The 14379-nt window shown below is 39.8% G+C and overlaps 2 protein-coding genes across 2 annotated transcripts in view; one reads left to right on the top strand and one right to left on the bottom strand.

The window, feature by feature from the left end:
• The window catches only part of LOC145944101 (uncharacterized), a 327150-nt gene that overhangs the window by 102688 nt on the left and 210083 nt on the right, over positions 1 to 14379 (bottom strand). The gene's annotated exons all lie outside the window — the stretch shown is intronic.
• The window catches only part of Sol1 (CUB domain-containing protein Sol1), a 281663-nt gene that overhangs the window by 261967 nt on the left and 5317 nt on the right, over positions 1 to 14379 (top strand). The window contains exons 11-12 of the mRNA XM_083052020.1: positions 7775 to 7982; positions 11415 to 11662. Coding sequence (XP_082908146.1) covers positions 7775 to 7982; positions 11415 to 11662 — 456 coding nt within the window. The remainder of the gene's footprint in view (positions 1 to 7774; positions 7983 to 11414; positions 11663 to 14379) is intronic.

Genomic DNA, 14379 nt, shown 5'->3' with positions numbered 1-14379 from the left:
GCACTGGACTTTACGCATAAAAGTTATGTTTAGGTAGTTTTATTTATTGTACCAAATATTTATTTTTATTTCACATTTCAAGAAATATATTTCTATGAAAATATATATATATATTGTTTCACCATTACACACAAAAAGCTGTTTATTTCACAAGTATCAAGGAAATTTAAATATTTATATTATATAATCTCTTATATATATAATAAAAATTAAAGCACATCTCGTTTAATTTGTGAAAATTAAAATACCAACTAATCAATCTCGTCAAAATTATCATCTTTATATGTCGACATATGTCCCTAAATTACTTTATACATTTGATCTAATGCAGCCACAAATTTCAAATATTTCTTTATCTTTCGGCTAAGTAGCTTGAGACTGTCATTTCGCATAAAACATCAATTCTGTTACCATTTTCATGAAATTGCAATCTGCATCAGAACGTATGATGTTCAAATGGCATTCTGTAATTTCCGCAAAAATGTGGAGCAAAGCGCGGACAAACGCGCGGTGGTCTCGTTACTTTAAACCCTTCGCGCAATCGGGAGGGGCAGTGGACATTGCTTGTTGCGAGAATGAAACATACGATGCAATCGGAAAAAAAAGAGCGGGTCGAACGCGGGTATCCAGACCGGGATCATTTCAAAATGAAAACTCTATGCCGAAACACGAGACGCCAGCGATACAAGTAAAAAAAAAGCCATCACGCACAGCCAAAATTGTACTTTAAATTGTACTTTAAATTCGAAATAGATGTCAAGCGGCGAATATATATATATATATAAAAGACCGTAAGAGCAAACGTTAAAGCGATATATCGATCGATTTTCGGAATATATGTATATAGTATTATAATAATATTTCTCGAGACCACCGCAAAAAGAGATAAATGACTGCAATCATTAAATTTAAACACCGAAATTATGCGGATAATTCACAATGTTATCCAACATTCGCGCGCGTTTTGCTAAATATTCGATAAACATTAAAGAACCATCGCGCGCGCAACTATTTGCTCGCGGGTATTAATTCGATGATTTCCCGGTAATAAACATCGACACACACACACACGCACAATCTACCACTGCCCCATCGGGTCTCGATAATTCGCAAGAACATTTCGGAAAACTCATTTATTTATGCCCTCTATATACACACGTTCGATATGATGCCATTTGGGAACTTAGTAATATTGATTTATTCATATCGTAATGCACTCAATCGGACGGGACAGTTTATATTTTCTGGCACGTTGCCGATAATCATCGAAATAAAATCAGTCAATATGAACGATGCGTTACGCGTTAACACAACGGATAACTGACGCAGAGTGTTCGCCACGCGGATGAATAACTGACCGATTAAATTATAATACATTAAAATGTCTCTCGCTGAACACTTCCGTTAACTGATCGGAAACAAATTTAGATACAGATATTCTGTGAAAAACAACATTCCGCGCAGCGAGGGCAACATACATATATTATCAGTTCTACACGTAGATCTGATCAATCTACCAATTTTTTTCGGATTCGAAATTAATTGAGACTGCGTGATGTTTCACCGTCGTCCATCTAATCTCCCTCTGCCATTTTTTCTGGCTTTGGGTTTTCGATGTACGGGGTGTCCCAGTAACTGTGTATTTTCTACACGTTTAATTCCAAACAATCTGCACCTTTATGGAATCTTAATACGAATTTAGCTACCAGGATATTTAAATGTTAAAATCCCCACGCTGCGAAAGCGGACAATGAAAAATGTATTTCAAATTCCCCTGTAGCTTGCAATTGAGAAAAGGCGCGCGATGCTTGGGGCACTCGGTAAATTACGAGCTTCTTGTTCTTTATTAACGGTACGCTTAATAAGTGAATAATTGTTGCGCAACTTTCTCCTCGGGGGTCCTTTCTTAGATTGAATAAACGCGGTATAACAAAAGTCTATAGCAAACAGAATAAGTACGCGCAATTGGACAGATTGATATTTTAATTTAATATTTTATATATTATTTTTATATTATTATTATATTATTTTATTTATTATTATTTTATATATTATTTTGTTATACATATATTATATTATTACTATATTTATAATTTAATTTAATTACGCGTGGAAATTTAATTTATCTGATAGCGAGAAAACTCTCGCAAAAAAAAAAAAGAAAAGTAATTTATCGAATCCCCCAGGCGAGCGCTCGCACGTGTGAGATAGAATAAATCAGAAACTGTCATTTTTAAATTTAGAGACGCGCGTCATATTTTTAAGTTCGATACACGCGTTTAGATGTATGTGTATGTGCTTACATGTGTGTGTCTAGAGATGTGCACTCTCTCCGTTCCGGACGCCGCAAATGAATATCGGATCACGGCCAGGTTCGATCGAACGTTATCCGGAGATGCCTTTAACCGTGTCGTTGCTCGTCGCGAATCGAGCTATCGGGAAATGTCATAAAGCGAAGCGCGACTGTGTCATAAATATCCGATTTCGACGTCGAAATTCAACGGTCGGAACGGGAGAGACAAATTGCGCGGCGCTCGCGCATTAAGGAATTACGCGCGTAGAACGCACGCATCATTCACTCCGATTGATCACCCGTGGAAAGAATGCACGACGTCGCCAAAGCGTCACGTAACGATGGCTTACTCAAGTTTCGCGTATAAAAAAATTCGAAATTAGTCCATCATTAGATTTCAATTGTAAAATGGCGATAGAAGTCTCTCTATTGCGCTAATTTTTGCACATCTCCCCCCTAAACGTGGGTTCGCGCGCGAGTATATTTGATTACACGTATATCTGACACAATGTAGCGCGTGCTATGTAATGCTAATGGTGCGTCGTAATAGTGAATGATAATTTCAGCCGTAATCAGTAGGTGCACTGATAATAAGCAGCTGATTTAGCAATAGCTCTCGATTATTCCGCATTACGTTAAAGAGAGAGAATGCCGAACACATATATAATTCAACAAATATTTACACTATACCCGATCATCAGAGACGGTAAATTCTATTAAAATCAGGTGCGACACGGATGCTGCGATCTGTTTGTCCCGCTGCGCTAATTACATGACGCTTTGTGCGCGCAAATCACTTCATTCTCGATGAATCGGCGAAATTGTGCCGCGTCCGAGAAACGTTCTGATCCCTATGGTCGTATTTTATCATACTCTCGATCGAGCTATAAGATTGCGAATGTATAGAGATGTCGCGGCTGGCAAAATCATGATTATTATTATAAACTATTTCCCAACTCGACGATTATCATAAAATTGTCCGCGAAAAACGACAAAATTTGCCTCATTATCATGTCGCAATTGTTAAAAGGCGTTTAATGTAGTTTTATCAAATTTTAATAAACACGCCTATCATAATTTCAATGAAAAATTTTATCAAGTTTTTATTTCCCTTTAATCGAGACCAGCTGATAGTCATCACGCGAGAACGATGCATTTTTTGCAAAGCGTCTTTCAATCCCATCGGGAAATATTTTCCGATACGAATATTTTTCCACAATTCCATTTTCAACGCAGACTCGTGTATTTAATTGAGGAAAATTAAATATCTGCACCTTGTACCTATCTACAAATCTTTGCGCTTTCTGATAATTAATTTTCGTCCCGCGTTATGAAAATCAGTTTAATCGCTCTGATTACACAACATCTGCTGCACCACAGAGATGCAGCGAACAACGAAACAGCGCCAAATTCCACGCTTAATTCGCCAGACAGGTTTGCGGTCCACGCTAACATACGCTCGTATATCACGCTCAGCTGATTAAAATATCTTTGCGGATTCCACGTTGTGTGATGATATCGCGTTATGTAAATCAAGATATTCCTTTAGTCTAGATATGAAAGCGGGACGCGGAGACGAAAAAGAGAGAGAATATTATACAGTGAATAGTAGATACGGCAAGAAAAAGAGCGTCGTTGTTTTCTAAGATGCATAAGAAAACGTGCACGCTACAAGAAAACGAGAGAACCGAAAGTATCCGGAACAATGTACAGAATGTATCAAAAATCGTGGTACAAGCGAAATGGAGGTGATTTTTCAAAAGCAAGTCGAAAATGTGGAATAAATTTTTTTTTTTATTTAAATCTTTATTTTCGAGAAAATTGAAGATTCGTCGAGTACGGAAATAGTTTATGCTAGAAATAATCAAAATTATCTCCAATTACAAAACAATATTACACGATTTTGAAAAAGTAAATATTTGGAAACACATTTATTATTTCAACTCACACTTCTTTAATTCGCCGACCAACATTTTCAATAATGTTTCAATAATGTTTCAATATGTAATTTAATAAAATAAATGCATTATCAAAAAACGTACGTGCATATTTTTATCCAAGTTACAACGTTATTTACAAATGAAATAACTGTGCAAAATCGTGTAGCAAAATCCTTTCAAACTGATTCTCGTTGTTAATCAAGTGCTCACACGAATTGAAAATCGATTCAAGAATATTCAAAGTCCATTTTCTCTAAGGCAGGATCTTGAAAAAAATTGGTTCTACATTTTCGATTTGCATTTGCACGAGGAATCACCTCCATTTCGCGTTTATACGATTTCCCATACACTCTATATACGCGAACGCTCGAGTTTAACTCGCACGGTAACATTACATCGCATGCTTAAACGCTCGCGATATCTCTAGTATGCCAAGAAGCACCCTTTACGAGCCCGTAACAATAAAAATCACGATGCGACGAACGCGAATCCGGAACCTTAATTGCAGTCGGGCAATTTCATCCGGCGAAAATACGACGTACTGTGTGCATGTTTAATGGTTCTATTAAATGACGAATATACGATCGGTCGTCCGATCACAATGATGTAACGTTCGTTCTAGAAAGAGAAAGAGATAAAGAGACATAGAGAGAGATCGCGCGTATTATTTCTGCAGTATACTATACATTTATAACTTAAATAATTATATAACAATGTAACAATTTTGCGAAATAACATTCTCGATGTCAATTTTATCGAGAATTTTCGTTTCTGACAAATATGCATAAATGCAAGTTTAATGCTTCCGCGAATTGATACTGTCGTGACCAACAAACGAAAAAAAGGGAAATATTCTCTTTTTTTATACGAGATTTTTTTACAGTACGAGATTTTTTACAAACCTTTTACACACAATGGACATAAATAAAAAAAGACTACAGATTTTTTCATTTGAAACGTGAAATATTCACTCCGATTGTGCAGGCGGGGAGAGGAAGAAAAGAGAAAACGCGAAATAAAAAGGCTGTATATGTACATTCTATTATATTTGTCCCGCGCGCAGTATTGAAAATTACAAGTATGGTAACAAACACCGTTCAAACAACGTTCCCGCACAATTGTAGCACTTGTACGAAAAATCAATTTTTTTAAAATTATTTTATCACAAAAATCATTTACGCGTACACAAGGAAAAGAGAAGGAAAAGATATATATAGATTGATTTTTAAAAAAATCGCCTAAATTCTATCTACCTCCTTTCATTCAAATAGAGTGCCAATCTCTATGCATTATTCGCAATTTTTGTGGATTACCACCGTGAATTTTAATATCACTTCTTATGAATATGAAGTAGACAAAGTCGCGCGGGAGGAGATAGACTAGCGTCGCGAATGAAAAGGGACAATATGGGAGGTGAGCTAAAAAGGAAAAGATTCACAGGAAAAATGGTCGGGTTGACCGACTCTCGCTCTTTCTCTCCGGTACTACCGGCGCTTTTCAAACGCGTTTTCGCACTTTTCTCTCTAGAGACCGACCCGTGTCTACCCGTTGTTCGTCTCTCCTTCCACGGTTCTTCCAAGCCGACCACAACAGGACATGGGTGACCGTACACGGTGACCGTAACAAATGCGGCTAACTAAGCGCAAAAGTCTCGCGGAAGCTTATTACTCGATGTTTACAGCCACGAGAGAAACTTGGACCTCGCGGACGAGGTGCACCGCACTTTAGGAACTCTCGAGAGGAGTTCCGTAGTAACTGCGGCCGTCGTTTCAAACGGACGGTTTTCCCTCTGTGTGTGTGTGTGTGTGTGTGTGTGTGTGTGTGTGTGTGTGTGTGTGTGTGTGTGTGTGTGTGAGAGAGAGAGAGAGAGAGACAACGGGCCCCGATCTCGTAATTAACATACTCTCCTCTAGGAAGTCCCTCGCGACGTTTCTCTCTGTCTCGTTTGCTGCGTATATGCGATCCCATTTCTCGGAGTAGCCGCGCCGCCTACGGCGACGTGTCGCTGAGACGAATATTTTTCAACAGGAGAGAAAAAGCGGACGAGGGATGGAAATCACTTTCCGGGAAAGTTTCCCGGCGGAAGGAAGCGCCGGGAATCTTTCCTAAACCATCCGTTCCTCGGTTCGCAGCCGTCGCTCTGGGGCGTCCCGGTCGCGATCGAAGTTAATTGAGTCGTCCGTAATGAGGTTTCGGCCGCTTCTGTCGAGAAATTTTAATCGGCTGGGGTGTTGGTCGTGGGGAGGAAGAGAGGGAGAGGGTCACGAAGTCGCGCCAGCAACGCGGACGCTTGAAATGTTTGCAGGGAGTTATTCAATTATTTTACGTCCCGCCGGTCCGAGGTGCCTCTCGATTTGTCCGTCGCAGCGACGGATCAGCCCGAATAGAATTATATAACTATATCTCGAACGTGCCGAACGAAATAATTTCTTACGATGACAAAATGAAAAGAATTTAAAAAAATATCGAACGATCCATGTGACTGGTTTTTCGCTCGAACAAGCTAAACCGATTGATCTCGGTCAATTCTTTGAGAATATATGCTCTTGGTTCCTCGCGGCATCTGACAGATCGAGCGACATTGAAGCGCGTATTAAAAAAAAAAAGGATGGGATGTATGATAATTTTTATTTGTCATTTTTCTCATTCGCTCGTCCACACGACCAACAATCGGAGAGAGATCGAATTCTCGCAAGACTCAAATGAGCTTGAAATTGAAAGCCTCGCTGATTGTCGATGCAACCGAGGGCGGGGTGCAGCGTCACGCAGCGAAAACACCGTCGAATTTAGCCTCGTAGATCGTCGTTCTGACACGCGTCGCATTTTCCGACATCAAACCGTTGTCAGCGAACCGCCTTGCAAGCAATATAGCATGAGAACAAGCGCCACCGCGCCGCAGGCTTTACACGGGCTTTTGTACATGTACAACGCGCGCGCGAACGATGTGTTTCGAAACCCTCCCCGGGATTTAATATTTGATTTTGACACTGTCTGTATATTGAAACTGTCGATTAATAATACATTAGTAATTACTTCGATATTATTCATTATTTCTCGGCCGCTTTTATTACAACATCACGATTGCACCGCCAATGATTTGTATTACAAATAATTGCACACACAGCCATTAGTATATGTCAATATTTATTAAGCCGCTCAGGAGATTATAAACGTACCCCTCCTCTCTCCTGTAATAATGAAGTACGCGAGGATAATAAATGAGAGAATAATGGAAAAAAAAAAAAACAACAAGAGATCCCTTTGTACGCTTAGCACGCCAGAAATTAAATTAAATTAGTTATGCTGCTATATATTTATTTCTTTCTCTCTCTCTGCTTCTCCCTTCTATTTTTGACAAATACCGTGAAAACTGGCATTTAATTGAAAAATAGTTGAAAGAATAAAGTTTTGTTTGTTTTTAAATACGAGAAAAATAGAGAAGGGAAGACGCTCCCTTAGCGTCTCCCTCGTCTGATGCTTGCATCGACCCGTTTCAAGTTGCAGCATATTTACGAATATATAATTTGCTTGGCTGTTTCAGACTTCGGGATAACGACAGGTCGGCAGGAGGATAAGTTTCCGTGTGCCTTTGTTTTTAACAGCAACGAGACCCGGAATGGTACGTTCGCGTCGCCAAATTATCCTGGGCTGTATCCTCGTAGCACGGAGTGCCACTACTTCTTCAATGGTCTACTTAACGAGCGAGTTCATCTTCATTTTCACTTCTTCGACGTCGAGGGAGTATTACCGTAAGTTGAATGAAACGAATCCCTTCTTCCCTTCGGAAGGGGGAGGAGCCTAGATTAAGTACTACTAGATTAAGTAGTAATAACGTAGTTATGCGAGTAATTTCGAAAAAAAATTCCGCCGTCAGCAAACAATACCTGTCATTGGATGATGTCGCGGAAATGCGATATAATGAGAAACGAAAATTAATTAATATAAATGATAATACGATATCGAGTAATGGGAAAAAGGAATAAAAGCGGCTGATGATAATTATATTAGCAGCGAAAACATATAACATATATCGCGGTAAATATTTAATGGAACATCCGTGCTTCGGGCATCAATAATAAATCAAATTGATTATCTCGCATATTTCTCTAATGCGAATATCAAAAGTGAGATGTGTTTATACGCGCAACGTGAGATTTAAGCATTAAAAAACAGGAATAATGTCTTGCCCCCGTTATCGGGATACTCGATAGATATATTCTGCCTTTGAGCGAACTTGGCACGAATCTATTTGCGACGATAGATCGCGATGGTCGTTCAATTCAGGACTCTCACTAGGAGTTGAGACAGCTCGTTATATCAAACTGCATCTAAGTTCTCAGCTACTTATCGAAACACGAAGGAAGCCCTGCGGTGAAGAGTATCGGCGGCCGTTACTATCGAGAAACGGAGGCAATTACGTGTCATCCATGTCGCAGACTGTTATTAACGAGCGTATTACCTATTATCCGATGTAACAATATAACATACCGCAGCTCCTTTTCGGAAAATATAACAGCAGGTGGTGCAAAGCTTCTCTGTGCACTTAAGTTAAGGGGGATGATGGACGGGCCACGCCAGAGACAGAAAGAGAGAGAGTGATGGGAATCATAAACAGTTGCATATATGCACGCGGAAAATAAAGAAAATCGGAGAAAAAAGGAAAAGCGAATAGTCACCAGAAACGTATCGGAGGGATGATGGCAAAAGGGAGGAGGATCCAGTGGTGCGCCGGGGTCATATGATAGCTGCTTCCTAATTGGGTCGTATTAAATCGCAGGACCATCAATATTCCAGCGGCAACGTTACGCTACGTTCATTACACGGAAGCCGCTAATTAATCATGTTTCGCCAATTTCTGTCGAATTTTATAACACAACGCGCTCGTTTGTCGCACACGGCGCCACGATGACGCAAGGAACATGGGGAATCCGCGTCATCCGGTCGGTTCGCAACGCGCGCGCACTCGCTCTGTAAATTAATAATAATTTGTCGTTCGAGAGTGACATCCGCGCTCGTCGTCGCTGTTTATCGCGATCGACGTACATACGTGGAGGGAATCGCGGAAGGATTCCTCCCGATTCTCGTCGTTATATACGAGAGAAGGGAAATCGTAAATATATATCGGTCTCTCGGCGCGCAACCGCAACGAGAGACGAGAGTTCGATTGGACCGAGCGCGCGTTACCCATCGCAAGGTGCTTTATTCGGTGGATACATTTCAACCCCCGGTACGAAGCGGCGAAGCGAGACGAGCAAAAAGATGTATACTCGGCCGTAAATCTGTGCGCCGCGCCGGTAAACAGTCCTCGAGACGTTTTGGGTTACGCGCTCGCGCCGGACAAATGATGATCTATCACTCGAATTGCCACTTGTGTCATCGGGGCCAACTAGCGGACGCGATATACATTCTTCATCGCCGTGATAATAGTGCCCATCGCTCACGCATCAATATTTCTTTTCGCGACGATGTGTCGTTTGTCCCGCCAGCATCTAGCCAGCCGGAGACGGCCGTGTAAATCTTATTTATCGCCTCTATTTATCCGCCAGACGACGCTACCACGATCGCTCTCAATTATGCTTGATGAGAGGATAATAGGCTATTATTATATTATCCAATATATACATACATATTTCATATAATAGAAGGTATAATAATAATAGAGATTTTCTTTCATATATACATAGTATATTGCTTTTAGCGACGCAACGCTTCATTAAGGTATTGACAAAGGTTACATATTAACATCATTAAACTAATTAGATTATTATTATTAAGATTGAATTTTGACAATCTTTCTTGTGTAAAATTGTCTTACACACAAGTATATAACATTCGCATTAGAATGATGTGAATAATAGGCTGATTGAATTATTTATGCTGGGGAAGAAAAGAGAGAGAGAGAAAGGGAGCCATGAATGCAATTTATGACCGAGAGGGTAGCCAAGGAAGACTGTTAAGAAAAGTCATCCGGATTTTATCGATATTCTTTCCAGAGGTAGATATCGGAAGCTTTTTGCTGGTTCATTTTTCACCAGGGATATATATCAATGTATTGTATATCTCGTATGAGGCGTATTTTGAAAAGAGAAATGTAGAATATCCCGCGGAAAAAAAGTTGAACGGCTTATCGAGTGCCGGAGAGTTCAATGCTTAATAATCTATAATCCTCGTATTCTCAAATATACACAGCCGATACGCGTGTATTTTATCGAAAGATTTTGACTTTACGGCGAATATAGCCGATAGAAAATCGAATCTCCTTCTGGCAAGCTTCTTCAAGAGATGTAATAATGGACGATGGAGATACATATAACTTCTTTAATGAAATGCGCGACCGGCAAAGTTTTTGAGCCATCAAAGCTTGCAAGGAAAAGTTAAGTGAGTCGTTTAACTATCCAAACTTTAACTAATCCCCTGAATATATTTATTTTACTTGATATATTCCGACAGAGTTATGGAGCTGCTGCACGCGCGCGCGATGTTTTACTTAATTTGAAAACGCGATAACTTGATATAAATATATATAAAGTTGGAACACAGAGCTATGTACAAAGTTTTCATAATATGTAATAGAAATAGATATATTTTACGATGTGCTTCACATGTTCTTGCTTTATCACGCGCGAACGAGCGATATCAATTTTTATTACTATTTTTACGATTATATTTGAGAGGATTAAAATATGAAAAGTAAATAAAAAAAGAAAGATATATACAAAATTGATGGAATACACGCGTTCAATTAAAGTGTACGTATTTATATACGTGGCTGCAAATAACGTTGTTAGAATGAAGATCGTAATTCATTCGCTTCAATAAATGTAAAAACGTTAACGATAACACACCTTGCCATATACATATTTTGCCAACCAATTTTTGAATATTTAGAAAGCAAACGTTTTTTTTAACTGCAAACAGGATGTCTATATTTCGTTCGTTTATCTTTATCGTTGACATCATCTTCGTGATTAATATCAGCGGGGGAGAGAGCGATCAGAAATCGATATTGTACGCGTATAAGTGATACATATTTTGCATATAATTGTACAGAATATCAATTGTAATATCGCCATGTGTTTTTGCGAACGATTAATCAAACGAAACACGCCGACAATGGCTAGTTTTTCCTCGTCCGATTAAATAAGAGGTATCGATCCGTTAACGATCCGAAACTCTTCCAGGTGCGAAGCTGTATCAGCCAGCGATTACGTCGAATTCTCCAACTTCATGGGCAGAGATAGAAAGTACAAGAGGCATTGCGGTCAGATGAAGGAATTCGACATTTACAGCGACAGGAAGTTCTTCCGCGTTACGTTCATGAGTAACGATCGTCTCGACGCTACGGGCTTTAATGCCAGCTACGTGTTCCTGGACGAGGAGGAGAATTACACGATAAAGATACCTGCGAGCAACGGATCCGCACAGCACGGTGAGGCGCTCTTTCGTGAAATTAGTTAATTAATTATATTACTATGCGGCGTGCTATTTCTGCTTCTACCCGTGCAGAGAGAGAGATAAAGATAACTTCCGATTTTTTCAATTATTCATTGTTAAATCAACACTGTGTGTTATATGACGACGAGAGAGAGACTGACATTGTCTCTAACAAAGATATGGCGCGCCTCGTCGAGGGAAAACGCGACTCGTCATAAAATTCGTCGCTAAATATCGTAAATATACATTATTTTCACACTCGGTGAACATTTAGCCGCGTATTACGCTGTTCATTATTTATCCCCGTCAACAATTTCGTTACGGAAAATATGAAATATGAAATACGCATCGTTAAAAAAAATTGCAACACGCAGCGCCGACTCTGATGAGAATATTTGGTTTATCGCATAAGTTCATTTCTACATTCGAATTTCGACAAAAAAATTGCTCAGTTTTATATCTATATACATGATATGTTCGTTCTCTCTCTCTCTCTCTCTCTCTCTCTCTCTCTCTCTCTCTCTCTCTCTCTCTCTCTCTCTCTCTATATATATATATATATATATATATATATATATATATATATATATATAATACAATAATTTACAATAAATATCGAAAACGGAGGAAAAAATATTGGATACGCAAAGTTATCACGCAAGTTATAATCGCGATACATAAATCATAATATGATAGTAAAACATTTATTTTATCCCATTCGGTATTTTTAAAAAGCAAATTACCGTATTTTTTATTATTACAGAAAAATTTGCCCATTTGTTTTAATTATAATGTGAAATCGACAAGTATAGAGAGTTGACCGAGATAGTCGAAATAAAAATGAATAAAGATATCATTGTGTGAAAGCTACGACATTACGCGAAGAGATTGAGAGAAAAGAGATCTCTCCTTTAAGAAGGACGATAGAAATCTCTACTCGCGATATTACTAGCTAAAAGTACAATGTATTGTACTCAATTGAATTTTAGGGTTAATAATACAGTTTTGTGATGTAACATAATGTTCCTTGTAATGTAACGAGAGAGGAGTTTTGCGCGCGGTATTAACCCCTTACCAGTGTCTGACGCCTATATGCGCAAAAATTTTAGTGACCACCAGTGTGTCTGACGCTTATAAGCGTCATCATAAAAAAATTCGATAAAGACCAATTTCAAACATTGCGATTTCAATAAAACTTGGTGTGTAGGGATTTTTTGGGTCGCTGAATCCTGAAGTTAAAATTGCAAAATTTTGAACAATTGATCCAATATGGCCGCCAGAAATATAAAAAAACGTCCGATTGAAATTTTTGTCAACACACTTACGGTACAGAAACATTTTTTTCTGTACACTGTTAAAGGGTTAATACTGTTTCTGCTGAAAACTCAATATTCGGCCGAGTCTCGTTTCTTCCCTAATGCGGGGCTTGTATTATACAATTCGTAGGCAGCTGTTAACATCATAATTATTATATTCCAGCTATTTAAACATCCTCTCCCCGCAATCCTTATGTCAGAGATTTTACTCTCTCTCGCACTCTGATTTTCCTTCTTACCGCGTATACGTCTTCTCGTAGGAGAGAAGAGACGAGAGAGGAAAAAAACGCGGACGTACATTCTGGAAAATAATTGAGTCTTTTGAACATAAAAGAACGCCCCCGACGATGAGAGAGAGAAAAGCCAGAGAGCGGAGGGATCTCGCTCTCGGAATTGTACGGAGATTCGTTCATTCGCATTCTCATTCTACACCGAGAAGGAGGCGAAAAGTCACGCGCGCGCGCGCGTAAATGGATAGAAGAGCGCGCGGAGAGCCTGGAAAAGGTAGCAGCAGAATGAATTAAGGCGGTATACTTTAGAGCCCGTACCGCGTCAAATCGAATTGCGCGGAGAGAAGCCCGTTATTCACTCGTTTCGCGCAAACGGGGTCGAATACCTCGGATTCGGTGAGAAACTTTTGTTACAACTTGGAGCATTGTTGCACGTTGGCCGGGCGGCGAGGGGGTGGAAAGAGGGCGGAAGGGTGGAGAGTAGCCCCGGCGCTTACGCCGGGGCTTAATAGCCCGAAATACATCTTCGAGCTTCGGTTCAGTCGTTCGTTTAAACGCCGTTTTCGAACGGTAACAATTGCGGAACGAGAAACGCAGGGAGGTTGAGGAGAAAAAAATGTGCAAGCTGCTCTATCTCTCTCGCGCGCTCGTGACTCCTCCGCTCCGATTGAAATGTTCTCGTACGGATTCGCGCGATTCCGATTTCAATTTTGCGCCGATAATTCTTCCGCGCGCGAATTTTACCCTTCTCTCTCAAATGTATGTGTACCCCATGTTTAAAACAAAAATTGCACCTACATCACTCATTACGATCCCGATTGAGCCCGCACAAAGGAAGTTTCAAATAATAACGCGATTTACCCTCCGCGCGCACTTCGCGTTCGTGAATGCATTTGCGCTACTATAATAGTGCATCGTCCGGGCCACGTAATTATGTAAAATTGAATTTTGCACGGTTATACATGGTGCTCGAGAAATTGACTCGACGAAACCAAACAATATGAATTACTTTCGGCACAACGGCCCCGGCATGCGCGGTCAACTAGAATTGCCCGCCATTGTCGCGAAACAAGTTGCAAATAGGACTCGGCCGGATGTGACGCGTATTTATAGGCAATCAACGATAATGTTGCGACCTACCCCTGCTTCTTCCCCTCGCGTTTTCC

The sequence above is a fragment of the Prenolepis imparis genome, unplaced genomic scaffold (assembly GCF_030444845.1).
Source record: "Prenolepis imparis isolate NDT839.2.m4 unplaced genomic scaffold, iyPreImpa1.0 SCAF_1, whole genome shotgun sequence".
Taxonomy (NCBI): domain Eukaryota; kingdom Metazoa; phylum Arthropoda; class Insecta; order Hymenoptera; family Formicidae; genus Prenolepis; species Prenolepis imparis.
Note: the sequence above shows the minus strand (reverse complement) of the source record. Positions and strands in the feature narration are given on the sequence as shown.